Source organism: Morone saxatilis, unplaced genomic scaffold (genome assembly GCF_004916995.1).
Source record: "Morone saxatilis isolate NCDOM2014 unplaced genomic scaffold, NCSU_SB_2.0 Contig24, whole genome shotgun sequence".
Taxonomy (NCBI): domain Eukaryota; kingdom Metazoa; phylum Chordata; class Actinopteri; family Moronidae; genus Morone; species Morone saxatilis.
The window spans coordinates 23,568,948-23,586,163 of NW_023339807.1; the positions used below are offsets into that span (position 1 = coordinate 23,568,948).

General features: G+C 40.7%; 1 protein-coding gene across 4 annotated transcripts in view; it reads right to left on the reverse strand.

The window, feature by feature from the left end:
- Positions 1-573: 573 nt before the first annotated feature.
- The window catches only part of etv1 (ETS variant transcription factor 1), a 23,220-nt gene continuing 6,577 nt past the window's right edge, over positions 574-17,216 (reverse strand). For 2 of the 4 annotated variants that reach the window (XM_035671649.1, XM_035671652.1), the window contains 8 exons: positions 11,596-11,725; positions 10,326-10,514; positions 8,707-8,954; positions 5,657-5,725; positions 5,493-5,561; positions 5,236-5,405; positions 3,520-3,621; positions 574-2,477 (listed from right to left, as the gene is read on the reverse strand). In XM_035671649.1, the coding sequence (XP_035527542.1) occupies positions 2,256-2,477; positions 3,520-3,621; positions 5,236-5,405; positions 5,493-5,561; positions 5,657-5,725; positions 8,707-8,954; positions 10,326-10,514; positions 11,596-11,725 (1,199 nt within the window). In that variant the 3' untranslated portion in view covers positions 574-2,255. Of the gene's footprint in view, positions 2,478-3,519; positions 3,622-5,235; positions 5,406-5,492; positions 5,562-5,656; positions 5,729-8,706; positions 8,955-10,325; positions 10,515-11,595; positions 11,726-17,216 lie in introns of all 4 variants that reach the window. The other 2 variants (XM_035671648.1, XM_035671650.1) reach the window with 1 other exon arrangement.

Here is a 17,216-nt window from a genome sequence, read left to right on the forward strand (position 1 = left end):
CTGCTCTGACAAATTAAGGCAAGTAGTGTTTTTTCATTACTTACACATCCGTTTTCATTTTTCCCATCAGTGGAACCAATTAAACAATGCTTCCTTAAATTAGTCATTGATTTTTAGCAATAGTGACACTTTACAGAAGGAAATAATAACTTTAAGGGAGTGTTGCTGAGGGTTTTTTTTTTCATTACTGCCAGTCTTGTTAAGGACAGAAGCAATTCACCTACATGAAAAAGTGGTGTCTTAAATTAGCCATTGATTTTTCCTCAGGTGTCACTTTGGTTAAATGCTTTGTGGTTGGTGGAGTTTTCTCTCAAACCTGGAAATTGACAAGGGTCCATAATCTATTAGCCTTCACACACAGACACACACACACACACACATTTGCTTGGTTTGTTTGCTGTGGTTTTTCCACTTCCAGTATGTAAATTTATGACCTTTCCTTCCAAGAAAGGAGTGATAAATGTTGAGCTAACGTGTGGAAATCGCCACAGAATTGCATTTTTCTATCTATCTACAACCAAGAGAAGAAAACACTGCAGTTCTTAACAACAAAACTTTTATGTGATGATTCATTACGTAAAACATCTGAAAAGTGGGGGATAACTTTTGTTTTTCAGAACTATTTTATTACAGAATTTTTGCTATTGCCAATCCCATCCCACACATGTGAACCCTCGACAAACAAAACTCAGACTGACCAGATTCTTTTTTAATGCTCAGAATTGAACAAAAACAAAATTATAAAACAATAAAATAATAAAAAAAATAAGAGAAACCCAGAACAGCAGGCCGTAACTGCCACACTTCTTTTCTTTTCTTTTTTTTTCTCTTGAGACTAGAAAATACACTTACAATTTGAAGCAGCAACAAAATGTGCATTTACCTGATTATACAATGGAACACTATTTTTGTTATAACATGATTTTTTTTCGTCACATTATAAAACTCTAAATATTTCTTATACCTTTTTTTTTCTTACCAAAAAGCAACCTTATCAATGGCAAAGCAACTGGTTTTAAGCAAAATATACACCTCATGTTCACCTGGAACAAAACAGAAAAGAAAAATCAGGGACATATTTGACTTTATGTTTGATTTTTTTTTTTTTTTCTTTTAAGCTTTTATTGTTTAAGCCAATAAAATCACTTCTGTATTTTTTTATTTCGGGATGCAAATAATATCCTGAATGTGTTGATCGATTGATTGCTGTGTCCACTTAAACTGTACATACACTTTCACCTGTTATTCATTGAAAAACTGAACACCTGAATGACAAATGAATGGAGAAAAAAAACTGCTGTTTACAGTGAATGAGTTATTTTACAGCGGCCTGTAGCTTTATTGATTATCCTAAACTCAGGCCGTTCACATGTGATGCGGAGAAAGTATTTTCTTCGAGAGCATCCTTGTGTGCCAGAGTCTCATCTTTACTAACCCACGAGGTTTCTTCAGCCGTCGAGAGGGATGATCCAGTTTATGTCGTTACAGCAAAAAACACCTACATGATGAGATCTACAGTTTGATTGGACGAGGGGCAGAGATTGTTGGCAGACGAGAGGTGCTGTGCTCAAACTTCTCACTGATGGTAGCTAAATGTCTCTTTTATTATCATGTTACTTTTTCAAGTCTATAATCATGTCACTTCACCATTTAAGTATCGTTACAATACGTTGCCAGTATTCACTTAAATGAGCATGAAAAGTACAGGATGGCTGTTTTGAGGACGAAACAAAAAAAAAAGGACAGTCGAACAAAAGCGATTATCCTTCGATTTGCTGCACACGTGCAGACGAGACTGTTTCTTTTGCAGGAAGTCGAAGATTCAGTCCTTGGGTGAGCATGACTTAGCCGTAGAGTCCTGTCTCACCAGGGCGCCACATGCTCCAAATCATAAGAATAAAAAAAACAACAGAATGATTCCCACATTAATGTACAAACATAAGCAAAAGCCGACCACATAGCTAGCCCCTGGCAGGTTAACACCGCGCCGGTCCTGTCCATAAAGTGCACTCTCCATCCTGCTGTGCGGCGTCAAAAAGAGCAAAAAAGAGGTTTATGTGAGAGAGACAGAGAGAGAAAGGGAAGCTCCGCTGCATGTGTGTGTGTTCAGTCTTATTCCCGGAGCGACTGTGAATTAGAGGACATGACAGTCTCAGGTGTATGTTAGGAGGAGGCGGTGGGCGGCCGGGCGGGGGGGAGGGGAGGGGGAGTGGAGGTGTGTGTGGTTGTGGGTGTGTGTGGTTGTGGGGCTGACGTTAATAAACATAGCCCTCGCTGTAGGGGTGCGGCTGGCAGTAAGGCCCCTCCTGTACGTAGGCCATGTTTTCGTCAAAGTGCGACAGCGGCACCGTGTCCTCCTCGTTGATCTGCCGCTCCATGTCCGTCTTCAGCACGGGCCGCTGATTGTCGGGAAACGCCATGGAGAACAAGGCCTCGGGGTCGCACACAAACTTGTACACGTACCTCTCGCCGGCCACCTGGATGGAGACGGACGGGACGAGGAGGAAAGAGGTGGGGAAAGAAATGAGTTTGGGCTTTTGGTCCATCAAACTTAAAACACATCTGATAAACCACCATAGATACCAAGAATACAACATTATCGTATCAATATTTATGGATAAGCCTGAACAATTTCATTATAAATCGACAAAAACGGCTTCAAGTCAAGTCAAATTTGTGTATATTCATTTCTCAGTCACTGACATGATGAAGCTGAAACTGTGACGTGTTTTAACTGTTTTTAACTTTTGGTTAAATGAAAATCTCTGAGGCATAATCTCAGAGTTTCTTCTTCAATACATTTCACCTAAAGTTACTAAGTTGCCCTCCTAAATACTGTAGTTCCACTGTGTGTTCACACTGGAAAAGCCAGTAAATAAGGATGAAAAAAACTAAATTTTAAGTGTGCTGTTGTTGATGTGTCACCCACAATGCATTGCACTAAGGAAATAAAAGAGGTGCTCATGGCTGTAAAAAAAATAAAATTATTGTGGATGGTGGTGAAACAGCTACAAGTTTAACCAACTGAAGTTTTAAAGTTGCAGTTTGACATCTGATGGAAATTTTGTCTCATTTCCTGTTAGTATGAAATAGTTCAGTATGTGGATTTCTCACAAAAACAACCACCAAGTACAAAGATGTCTCTCTAATCATCAAGAATGTCTATAAAACAGAAGGGCTCTGAGACATTTTAACCATGAACTGCACACAAACAAGCTTTCAGTGCCTTGATCTTCATCAGGTTCACCATGTTTGAGATGCTCCACCTCCTCATATAAGCTATCCGGGGGAAGGGAGTTAGCACATGCCCCTCCTTTAACACAGGTGGTATCAATCAGGCTATTATTGTGCATATGAGCTCCAAAGTCTTCATCTGAAAATGGTGAGTTGTTTTCATAATATGTGCATGTCAGCAAAGATCCATTTGAGCTAAAGCAGAACAGAGACGTGGATCTCCTTTAATGTTGTAGAGATTCTTTATTTTTTTGGGTCATATAGCCTCTGTAAGGTTTCTGTTACCTTTTGCATGATTCCCTTCTCGTAGTAGTAGCGCAACGATCGGCTGAGCTTGTCGTAATTCATCGCCGGTCGATTCTTCTGTATCCCCCACCGACGTGCCACCTTTGTACCGCACATATAAACAACACAAAGAGAGTCGGTAAACAACAACAGAGAGCAGGAAGCAGCCAAAATGCAGACGCATCAAACACAAACACGCACGGTCGACCTGATTTCCTGACAAGACGGTTGCGGCAGCTGAAATGTTAAACAAACTTATTAATCCATATTTTCCTAATAACAGTAATTAGAGTGCGTCCAGCTTGAGCAGACCTGACCAGGGATGTGTTCATTAGGAGCTTGTCACACACCCAGCGGAGGAGGCAGCAGATGTTACAGCACCTGTCTACCAGACCACCCACCACCCGGCCTCGCAGTCCAAACCCACAGCCCCACAGTGCTCTCCTCAGCTTCTCCTCTGCAGTTTTTACTCTGTTTCTCACTTCACTTTCTCTCCTTTTGTTCATCTATCAGTTGTTTCTCTCGGATCCCATCGCTGAAAGAAGAAACTCCGACAAAACATCAGTGGATCCGCTGTCTTTTTTATCGCAGACATGCTACACCTACCCGGTGAAAAGGCAGACGCTGCTAGCTAACGTTTCTGTGTCTGCGGTGGCCCAAAGTGCGTGCGTTTGGTCACCTGATGGCATGAATGGGCCCCCCTGTTAGCTGCAGCTGGCCCGTGCCTCCACACACTGTCGGGCTGCGTGGATCTCTGCCAGCTACCCCTCTATCTCCTCCGTTCTACACTCCCACCCCCCGCCTGCACCCTGCATCCTCCTCCATCCCCCAACAGTGAGCAACAGTGACTGAGCCCCACTGTGTGTGATGTGGGCGCACACAGACCCAGCCTCTGTTTCCATTTCAAAAGGCCCAACCGTCAACATGGGTTATATTTTTAGGAATATGTCCTGTGAAATATTTAGCAGTGGCTGGCCTTAAGGGTCAGTTGGATGGATGTGGTTGAGTACAAGATAAATAAAAAAAATATTATGGCAAATCCAGGCCTGACTCCACCACTTTAAGAGCAGAGAACATTTTTTATTCCACTTCAGACGTTGACCTTTGACATTGTCTACTTTTGCCTGGATGTGTCACGCAACATTTTCCTTTTTTTCCTCACGTTGTAGCTGACATACAAAAAATTTCCTCCAGGCACAGATGTGACTGTAACCCACTGAACTAGAGCTGCAACTATTATTTTCAGTATATATGAATGTATTGATAATTTTACATAAAACGTCATATAGAAAATGTCACATAACTGTAAAAGATTTCCCAAATTGACATCTTTGGATTGCTTGTTCTATCAGACCAAGATATTCAGTTTAAGCTGAGGAAAGCGGCAGATCCTCCTTTGAGAAGTTGGAACCAGCGAAGGTTTGGCATTTTTCTGCGATTATCGCAATTGTTGACAATTTTCTATTGATTGGCGGGTAATCCACTAATGGTTTAGGAAATGCACACAAGGATTTAAATGTACATACACAAACAATATGTGTAGTGAAATGCATTGTGGCATGCAGCTAAGGCTGTGCTAAAAGAATAGAAAAAAAGAAATATAAAGGATAAAGTTTTCTATATATTTTGTGTCCTTAAAATCACATTTATTATTATTACTATAAAAATTGAAGATAAAAATATGAGTAAATAATAATGTGTCTCTGAGCCACTCACCTCCTCTGGCTCGATGAGTTTGAACTCCATGCCGCGGCCGGTCCAGGCGATGAAGTGGGAGTTGGACGGGTCGTCCAGCAGAGCCACCAGGAACTGCCAGAGCTGCAGCGAGCCTCTGCGCTGGTACGAGGGGCCCTCGCGGTACAGGCCTGACTCCTGCTTGATGTCACCTGCAGGATACACAACGGACCCTCTCTGTATGGTGTTTCAACTTTACTGTACACGGTTTTTAATGTAGTACTAAAAAGTGTTCTCACCTTCAGCCTTTTCAGGCACCACACAGGTATCATCGTAGAAATGCCTCACCACTTTGTCAAACATACAACCTGGAAAACAAGGTATAAAAAAAAGGACTGTTTGATATTCATAAAAAAATCCCAAATTGCACCATCACAACATTCACTCGAATCATCGTTTGTACCTTCGGTCCTGTTAGTGTGAGCCAGATAGCCGTCTTGCCGTAAGTAGACAGAATGGCAGCTAGGCACTTCTGCTGAAAGCCAGGCAAGAATGGGAGAGTGGGTGTTAAAGGGCCCGAAGGCAGCATTAAGAACACTATCTCAGTTATCTGAGAGCAGTCAAAGCCTGTTCACTCAATGCACCACTGGCTCTGATTAAAGAATATGCCCTCCAGCGCCAGCATTGCAATGGCTCCCAGCCACAGGCGAGCTCACTATATCACGCTGCTAATACACGCTCCGAGCGTCTCCACTCAGAGGAAGATTTACTACCGAATAACACACGACGCTCGCGTGAAAACACAAGCTGACATGATGTAAGTTTTGTCATAATGCGAGGGCTCAAGATAAAGCTTGAACACACTTTTTAGATCAAAACTACACGGACCTGAAGGCGTTAGTTTCTTTGACTTTTTTCACTGAATATTATGTAACTGCAGCATGTTAGCTAAGGCCCCGTAAACTTATCTCTCAATCAGGTTCTGGTTATGAGTGATTGGATCTTACATGAATACACGGTTTTCTGCCCAAGTTAAATCTGTTTTGGTTATTTCAAACTAGGGTTGCCTATTTTTCCTGGTTTGAAGTGGGCGGAGCTCAGTTGGAAAAAGACAATGTCAACATATTTTCATACACGAATTGGGATTTAACAACATTTAAATGTGATCACACTGCTGTCAATCAAAAGTGTTAAAGTCTTAATAAATAATACCCAAAGACAATAAAGACAATGTAAGTAAGTACATTTACACAAGTACTGTACTTAAATATACATTTTGAGGTAGTTTGAATATTGAGTATTTCTATTTCATGCTACTTTTTACTTCTACTCCACTGCAGATATTGTACTTTTTACTACATTTATTACATTTGACATTATTCAAACTACTAATACAAATTAAAATCAACTAATAAATGATGTATTAAACTACCCTGCAGTATATAAAGTAAATAAAATTAGCTCCACCTTTACCAGCAGCAACATTAGCAATGCTTACACAATAATGCATCAATAAGCATAATCTAATAATCTAATAATAAACTGGGCGTTTTCTGCATAATGAGTACTTTTACCTTTGGTACTTTAAGTATATTTTAATGCCAATACTTATGTAACAGAGTATTTCTTCACTGTGGTAGTGCTACTTTTACTTAAATACAAGATCTGAGTACTTCTTCTAAAATATGTTTTTTTATGTTGCTTATTTACAATTTATTGTAACCTAATAACTGAGTTTTTAGAGGCTTTAAAATAAAATGTGCAACATATTGGTGCCTCCTCTCTAATATAGATTCACTTTTGCAGAAATAGCTCTGTATTATTTTTAAACCTCAAATATCAGTGTATTTAACGCCTATCATTTGAAAGATTTTGCACCTACTAGCTGATTTAAATCATTTAACTACACAAGTCTAATCACACAGTTCTCTAAAGATTTATTTTGTACAGAAGCCTACATCCACCAGTTTGCTTTACAGCACTGTCCACATTGACTCATCCATTTACTGTATATGTCAGAACCTCCCACAACACAGACATCACGGTCATCAGCAGATCAAAAAACGGCCAAACAGGTTACAAAGTGAATGTTCAATAAACAGACTGAGGCCCTTCATTTAGGCCCATAAACATTTCTCTGAACTTCATCAAAGTAATGGGCTTGTAGAGGAAATTGCTGCTAATGAAATTACCAGCTCCCCTCCCATCCTTCCCAACAGGCCTGCTCCAGTCAACATGCTCCACTGTGACTGCTAATAAATTCACTCTGATGCTCCATCTTGGATATACAGTGCAGAACAGTAGTGGACACACTGCTGGCACACACCAGAATATACCTTCTCTCCCTCCTTATTTATAATCAATAGTCGACTCTGACCTTACACTGTGTGCTACTGGTTGCTTGTAGATACGACTGTATTTTACTGCTGCACTGATAAGTCAGTGAAATTTACATCTGACATCCTAACTAGTGTTGAAACAGCTCAGTTTATTGTCAGAAAATTATTCAAAAACAGCATTGATTGTTGTTATGTGAGAATCTGCTTATTCTCTCAGTTTTAAATTAAATTTATTTTTGGTTTTAGACTGCTGGTCGGACGAAACAAACTTTGAAAACATCACTACAGATGACGGGAACATGGGATGAGATTTTGCGGATTTTTATTTTTTTGCTCTTTCAGACAAAATTACCGATAAAAAAATTAAATGATACATTAATCACTAACGAACATAATCATTAGTTTCAGCCCTAATCTGGTCACATACTTCTGCTAACAGGCTACGACCTGGTAGCTAGTAGCCAGTTTGCCAACAAATGTTAATTAGTATTTAGAAGCCACACGGTCGTGAAGCTCAAACACAATATGGCAAACTGAACTCTGTACTGGAAAGTGACAAAAACACCAGTAATGCCTTTTCCCTGAAACAGCAGAGCTGCTGTTGGGAAAACAAAGAAAGTCCATCGTAAAAGAGACCTGAAAGAGACCCACAGTGTTTTTTTAGAACTCATCGCCATGGGAAGAGGCTGCTTTTCTCCCTGACTGGTCACACAGACTCTGCTCCAGCAATGCCTCTCCTGGGTCCTCTCCGTCCGCCTTGTCAATGAACCCAGCGGTCCGGCGTATGTTCATTCATGTCCTGATGTAGCCTCAGGCTCTGCAGAGGCCGCGGGGCTGATGATTAGGTCCCTTTACTCTCTAACTAAAGGGAGCGGACAAGCGTGGGAGGGCGGATTTTGGATTGTGACCAGGCATAGCTCCCCCCACCTCTTTTCTATTAGAGCACCACAGGAAATGGCGACCGGCGCAGACACCCGGCCCAACCAGATCCCCTGCCCTAATAATGGGCAAACTCAATAAACGCCACCCCCTCCTCCCATGTCTTCTCCCATTCCTGAAATGATAATGCTCTGGCAGCAAAAAAAAGAAGAGGAAAAAAAAAAGGGCTGCTGTCGCTTCGTGGCTCTTACACTTACTAGAGTGGTTCAAGGTAACACAAACACAAATCTCTCACCTGAGTCGTAGGTGAAGTCTCTCGGCTCCTGCTTGATCATCATGGTGGCGGGGTATGTGTGGGGTAGCGGGGCCCCCATCATGGCTGGGTGCTCGAACAGGGGGTCGGGATACTCCTGCTTGAAGCCTTGAGGAGGGAAGGGGATGTTGGGCTCTGACATCTGCCTGTGGTAGATGGGCCGGCCGTCCCGAGCCATCGTCGGCGGGGAGGGGAACGAGTGGCACGGCTCTGAGAGCTGACGTCGAAATCTGAGGAGGACCAGAAAGATTCATTATCAGACAAAGAGTCCGAAACTTCATTTTGTTTACTTTGAGTCTGTTTGCAGAAGAGAAAGACAATGAATGCCAAGTTACAATGATACAATACATATTATATGACACTGTGAAAGTTGTCTGACTTATAGGTTATTAGAATATGTAACACAGTAATGTCAGCTCAAAGGCCCACTTACTAGCTTTCATTAAAGGATGAATGAAGACGATGTGAGGTGGTTGAAAGCAGGCCTGCTACTGATTTTGTTGATTAATTGATTAATCTTTTGTTCTATAAAATATCAGCTCATCACAATTTCCCCCCAAATATTCACTTTACTCTCACAAAAGACAAAGAAAAACAAAAAATTCTCACAACTGAAAAGCTGCAACTAGAGAATGTTTTAAAAATGAAAAATGATTAGACTGTTCCCAAATGTCAAGAATGACCCCATTCTTGTTAGAAATGTATATTTTAAGCAAAGTAAGCAGAGAAACTAAAACATATGGAATTAAAGACCAAATAATAATTAGAAGTATTGAATATTTAAGAAAAATATTTAACAGTCTTGTTAAATGAAAAATAAAATCTGTTTACAGCAAACTGTGGCTCTAAACCTTACATTCACTTCAGAATAAGATGATCGCGATCTCAGAGGCCGATTGGCACTATGTTTATTTATACACTTCACACAGAGCTCACAGAGCTGTTCTGGAGGTAGAAAACACATTTCCATGTGTGGTTCAGTGAAAACAAAAGAAAAGCAGCTGTTGTACAACCTATCAACATACTGCTAGTAACAGAAAAAGAGCAATCTAGACATTTTAAGTTATCTAAATAAGAAAGCTACAGTAATGTGCTGACACTCTGAGACAAACCAATATGATTGACAGGGCAGGGAAGCAGAAAATATTTTGTTTTTATGGTACACAAAAATATAGGCCTATTTAAATTATGTTTTTCTTGTGAATTACTGGATAATTTTACCTCCTCACGCTTCTAAAATGATTCACCAGGACCAGGAAAAACTGGAAAAAGCCTCCTAAATACAGTGGATGTAACTGGTGATGATGAAAAATTAATTTATCTTATGGGGTCACAAGCCAAACAGGTTAAAAAACCACTGCTGTTATATAATGAATTCTGCCATATGATATGATATTACATGTCAGATGTATACTCTTAAAAGCTGCAGTTTGTCGGCTCCTCCCACCAAACATTCAACCAATGAGATTCTACTGTAACTAAAACTCTGATCTACATCTGCTGCTGTGACCTTATTATAATATGTTCAGAGTACAACCGCCAGCTAAAAGCCCCAACATGTAAATGTGATGTAAATGTAAAAGGCTGCGGGGCTGCAGTACCTGTGGTCCATAGAGTAGGCGTTGTCAGGGAGCGGCTGTGAGGGCGGTATGTGGGCGTAGGTCCTGTCTGGTTTGGGTGTTGGAGCCCCCGTGGGTGAGGCATGATGGAGGGGGGACACAGGGGTGCTACAGGGGGGCGTCACTGGGCTGGAGGGCTTCATTCCTGCAGGCTGCTTCTGCTCATAGGCACTGTGGTAAACAGAAGAGAAGAGTTAAATGTGCTTCTAAAAAGGAAGCCAGTGTTTGTCCACACTGAATGTGTGAGCTTTCAGGATGATGAAGATGAAGCACAGAATTCATTGTAAGCTTTATGTTATATCTAACTCAGTAAAACTCAGATCATATGTTACTGAGGTTACCCAGATCCTGCTTAAATTTGGAAAGATACTACAGATGAAAAGAAAAAGATATTCGAGAAAAGAGAGGGATTTAAAAGAAAAATACTGTCTATTTTATTGTCATTTGAGGAAATTCTTAATCCAATTCTTCAAATAGAACAGAAGAGAAACATGTCTTTGAACAAATGCACTCTTAAAATTTTACTTTTTTAAAGGGAGTTTGGTCAAGTGTCCTATATTTTTGACTCCATATTTTTAGAAACCTCTTTGTTTGCCACACTTTTATCCTTCCACAGTATATATTTTCAATCATTGGTTCAACTGTTGGCTCAGACACACACTGACTAATTTCAATGGATAGACGTATTAAGAAACATCACACCACCATACACCGTGGAGATTGTGATGTAAAGTAAAGCCCTGCCAATTGCTTGACTTTTTTCTTTTTTTCTTGTCCCCTATATACATCTGAGCAGAAGTCACGAGGTGAGCAAATGAATCACACATATGATTCACCACTTATGAAACAGAGTTTCGAGACGGCTCTCTGCCTACAAGGTCATTACACAAGCTTGCAAGTAGAATGAATGTCATGCATTGCAAATCAAGTAAAAACAAACACTGCACTCGTCACAAGGTGATTTGGATTTGCTGGATTTAAAAAGGAGAGATGCCATGTGTGTTGTTTAGCAATGTCATTTTCAGATAAATACAAAATATTATATAATGAAGCTGAACAATTGAAAAAAAAACGACAACAATTGAATCACTCAGCATCCCTAAATTAAAACTGTTGCTTAGTCAACCTGTAAAACAACACAACTCTATCTAACACTATTTATCTTTGCACACATTTTCACCGTTTTACAATAAACCTCTTGTTGTTAAGAGCAGAAGTGTACTGTAACTGGAAGGTGTGTTGCAGTGCCCACCTGACGTTGTACGGGCACTTCTCTCCATACTGGAGTTTGAAGGGCCGTTCCTGACTACAGTTGGAGCTCAGCTCTGAACACGGGCTGTGCAGCTCCCTCTTGATCTTCAGCTGCAGTCCGTGGAAAGCCACTACAGCCAGAGAGGAAGAAAGATGGGAGAGAAACTAATTTAGATACTGCATGACAATGAACCACCTCCCTGTCAAACAGTAACTTGTTAGGTATCAAACAATGTGGGTTTAAGAGCAGGTGCGAATTAGTTTTTTTGTTTTTGATAGTGCTCAGCATTTTTGCAGCAGAATAATATTTTAGGGCGAATAAGCCCCTGAAACTGCATTTATACTACCACTGGACTGAAATTCACTCAATCTGCTTCAATTATTATTGTTTATTAGAATTATCAGCTATTTATGTCAGCTTGAGCCACAACCTTTATCCTCATTTTACTTCACGTCCTACAAATCAATCACAGAAACAATAAAATGAATCAATTTCAGGAGGACATTTCTACTGGTTTTAATCACTTCCTTTATGTAGCTGTAGTGGATTATGTGACTTTCCATTATTCAGTATTTAACCCATCTTCTACTACATCATGGACCATATTACAGCAGCTTTTCCAATATGATACCAATATGTGCACCAGGCCATCACTGATTAAGAGAATTCATGATGGATAAAGTTGAAAGACTAAGCATCCATCCACCAGCGGGTCTGACATCTCAGGCCATCACTTACACAAACAACTCACTTCAAATCTCATTTGTTTGGCCTTTTTCCTGACAGGGACTCTGTTAGTGAAATATGACAATCATAAAACCGAGTGTGCGGCGAGCTCCTATAAATGCTCTATCTGCTTTCAGCTGGCTGTCAATACGTTCCAGACGACAACAACAGGGCTCATTGATCTAAAGGGGGAGGTTGCGCTCTCTACCTATGGCCCCACAGTGAGCCTGGTGCATCTGAGAGGCTGTTAAGTGCCTGATCAGTCCTGATTAACATCCCATCATCTCAAGTCATGATCAACGCTAATCCAATTGGCTGCGCTTCTGACGAAAACCCAGTCAGTCAGAATGAAGTCAGGCTCGGGTTGCCTCGCCAATCGTCGTCCCACCACGACTGCACACAGAGGGCGAGTCGTGGTTGAAGGGGATGATTTCTGGCTGATATTTCAGGCTTAGAGATGAACTTTTCCTGAGTTAAAAACAAAGCCACCAGACATTATGAATGGAGGAAGTTAAATCCATCAACTCCTGGTCCAACAAGTACAAACATTTAGACCCATAAGACTCAAAATCTGTGGTTTGGGAATATTTTTCTTTTAAACAAACCCACAGGCGGGAAGGTCTCTGAGGCTACAGGGAGCTGAGAGAGGAGGATGTTTTGGGGAGTTTTCTCACGGCTGACTGACAGCTGCCGTACGAGCAGGGGTCGATCTGCCAACACCCCATCTGACGCACAGCAGAGCCCCTGGGGGACGGGCCACACGGGCCCGGCATGACAAAGCTCAGGGGTTGTTCGCAGCCCTCGCTGGGGGCCTGACCTTTCCGGGTCATCGATCGGAGGTCAAAGAGACACTTCCTGAGGAGAGACCTTTGACGACGCAGGCATGGCAGAGCCTCGTTAAGGGCTTACGGAGTCAAAACAATACCTTTAGTTTTGCCTGTTGAGATCACAATCTGTTGCTTTAATTACCTACTACAATAAACATTCATTTCATTCTTTTTCTGAGTTTAGTACAAGAGTTAACTCCCCTGACGTCTGGTTTGCAGCTCACCTGACACATTTCTTTTCTTCATTTAACACTGAATCAACATCAGTTTCCGTTCAGTTACTCCATTTACATATGAAATGTACGACTAATGTCGATACAAACGCTGTGTTTAACTATAAGCGTCAGCAGCTATTAACAATAGCTTTCACATGTGCTGCAGCACAGGGCCTTAAATTAGAAATGGAAATGTCACAATAGATTTCGTCAGTGGGGTGCCAAGGTACACAAATCAATAGCGAGGGCATTGCCTCTGACTAAAACAGAGACTTCCTTTTTAGTCCAGAATGTCATGCCCATCACTGCTTGATTGCTCTCATTATCTACATATTGATTAACCAAGATGGTAGGGTGTTTAAAAGAAGAAGCAGTTAGAACAATTACTGGGTCTATTTTGAATGCAAATGTTTTTTGTGTTTTTTTCCCCCCCCTGCGCCATTGACTCAAATATTCTGCAATTTTCTTTGGTCTTTGGTGTTAGAATAGAAATCGTTGCTTTAAATGGAATAAACGTGGTCACAATTTTGCAAAAACATTAAAAATCTTTGTTTCCGCTGTGCCACACATGTAAGGAAAGATTTAGTAGATTAGGCATTTGTTGATTTATTTTATTTAACATTTTTTTATACAAAATTTTAGCTGCCATTTTTCTGGCAATCCTTTTCGACACATTATCAAAGAACTCTTGGCCCCGAATGTTGTGTATCCTCAGGTACAAATGGTGTGTTTTGGCAGAACCAGAGCCGACGTTTGGCAGATATTTCTCCAGTCCATTCATAAAAAAATACAGGTCTTTTGGCAACAGCGAAAAACCTTCCATTCCATTTTCACCTACTGTAGGTGCTTGCCTTTGCTGTTAAATGATGGAGGCTCAGATCTGCTGGTAACGTGTGGCCTCATTTTACACCTCCTCTACTCCTTCGTTCCCTGCTAAGTTATGCTAATGGTAAGCATCTGTGTTGGAGTTTGAGACAAAGAAAATTCTCCTTCTCCTCCTTCAGCCTGAGGACACTTTCGCTTCGAGGATGCTCACATGCTGCTTCTGTGCTGCATGGATGGAGAGTGCGAAGTCGACATTGAGGGAAACTGCCATAGCTTCTCGAGAGGTGATAAATCTGAGGCCATGGAAATATAAAAAAAACTTCTCCCTGACTCCTCAACACTGATTCATCTCTTTCATTCTTGCCTTCTCCTTTTATTTTATTTCCAGCTTTTATTCTCCTTCTGGATGTCAACTGAACAGAATACCAACCAAAACACAGAAAAATGTAAAAAATACTTTTGCTCTACTTTTTTGGTTAATTTCATTCTATCTATTTACATAAAAATATTTTTTTGTTCATTACATATTTTAGTACATTTTAATGGATTCAGTTTCCTAAATGTAACTCATTAAACTTCTCCCATAATATTTTACTATTAAAAATAAATAAAAATAATATTGCTACAGTAATTGTTTATTTTATTATTGGCTAATGCTACCAACTAGCAAACTAGCTAGCAAACAATAAAGCTAACACCATAACCACACAAATTAGTTTTTGGTTAATGCTAACTATGCTACTATCAAATATGTTTTTTAAGAATATGGTTAATGCTAGTTTGGTAATTTGGTTAAAATGAAATAAACTAATGAGACTTATATGAAGGCCGACTGAATTTAGACTGCAATGGATTTTATTTTGTACCTTAGCTTTTAATATGGCTACCAAATTTCCTAAAACAGCTTGGTATTGTAGTCTTTAGCAAACATAACTGGAAGGTAAACGATGCATTTGTTGGGAACTATTTTCAGATTGATTCAAAATAAACTACAGTGTGTGTGTTTGCTGTAATATAGGGAAACATCACCCAGGGATAAGATATATCCACCTTTGGATACATAAATAATACTTGATTGTAGAATCAATTTACTGCTGGTTTTGGTGTTTAAAGTAGATTTGTTGTTGTTAAGCAGAAAATGGTACATGGTATATCCTTAAAGTGCACTTTGTTGCAGTAAAGAGATTTACTATGTATTTAGTTTCTTCCACCCTCACTGTCTTTCCCTCCTCACTCTCTTCTCTTACAACTTCTGTCTATACCTCTTTCCATCCCCACCTCAGTTTTTTCTATCTCACCGTCCGCCCCTCCATCTCTCGGCTCGGTGAAACCCATATGGGAGAGCTGCCGGCTGGGATGCCTGCTCGAGCGCCCAACCACGGTGCCCTCACCCTCCCGCCATCTGTTAGTGCCTCTCCAGTCTGCTGCAGGTTTGCCAACAGGACAATTCAGATGGTCAGCAGTCTCCTGCCACCGTGGCCACCCACCCTGGCTACCTCTGAAGGACAACGGGACAGTCTCGGTGACCTCTGGTTCTCTACTGTACACCACACCGCTCTTCCATCTTGGATTTTAGGGTAATTCACACCCATGGGTTGGGTTGTTAGTTTACTGTTATGTGTTCTGAACTGTACGAAATCAAGTCAGATGAATGGGAAGAATTTGAGAGGGCAAAACATTCCAAGGACAAAAGGGAGGATGAGGATAAATATCCCCTCAAAACTATAGTTTATCTAAGCTTCTCTTCATTTAGTCTGTGGGGCAGTAGTTGCAAATAATGTCTCCAAACAAATAAATCTATTAAGGAACGGCCATACGAGAACCACAACAAAAGACCTTCAGATTTAAATGCATGCATGAAGTTTTCTAACATAAAAGCAAGATTTGTGTTTAAAAGAATGATACTGTTCTCGTCAGCCTGAGCTCCTCAGGTTTTGTCATTTCAAGGTGTAGGAGAATTGATGGCAAAAAAAGAGAGAAAAAATAGACCCCCCTCTGGTTTTAATCTAGGAAACCAACAGGATCTCAGGCTGTCATCTGGCTCACAAGGGGTTAAAAGGTCTGTGATCTCGCCTAATGCCAGATCCATTCCTGTTGAATCCTACCCAAACTGCTAAAATCTTACAATCTACTGTAGAACTAAAACATTGCCAAATGCAAATATCATATATGACCTTTTCTTTGTTCTAGTTGAGGATCCTCGCCTCTGCATTTTGCCCAACTTTGTCTCCAGGTTAAAGGGCATTGAGGACATAGAGAAGACTTGTTTTTGTGTCTTTTCTCACAGTTTCATGGGCATTTTGGCTCATCTGAAAGACATGTGCTCGCTCCGGGTCCCACTGAGCTCCACTCACTCCATTTCTGTCCCCACCTTGGCACTACTTCCTCCAGAAGTGGACCGTGCCAAATCACCAGTCACCGTGTGCAACCACCGTGCACGACCAGGTGAAGTACGGCTAACTACCTCATTCTTATTACTGCAAATGTACAATCAGTTCAGGTCAGGAGATAGGATTTTTGATCAAACTCTTAGGGAGTTATTCATCAATTTTTTTTTCTTCTTGCAGGAATAAATAGAGAAAGCAGGAAAATAAAAATCCCCACTGAAGACACAGGGGAGTGTACCAGAAGGCCAACAAGCGTTCAGCTGAAAAGGATAAATGTAGTATTTACTAATATTACAGTGCCTGATTTAGAAAATCTAACCACACTGGATGGTTTTGCACAAAAAGCACTTAGAGGAAGGTCATCCAGGAGCATTTTTTAAAGATTTTATAAAAAAAATATTCAAAAACAGCCATCAATTGACAGCAGTTTGGCCTACCTGGATATAAAAATATCACTTCACCCCCCTGAAAAAATATGCCACAATATTTTGATGTTTATGCAAATAAATCACAGTGCAATAATACCTCGGCGATGGTGAGAGGCACATGAGCAACAGAGGGAAGGGAGAGACAGATACAGAGAGAGAAAGAGAGAGAGAGAGACACCCCCCCACCCACCCATGCACCTGTCTGCAGACCCG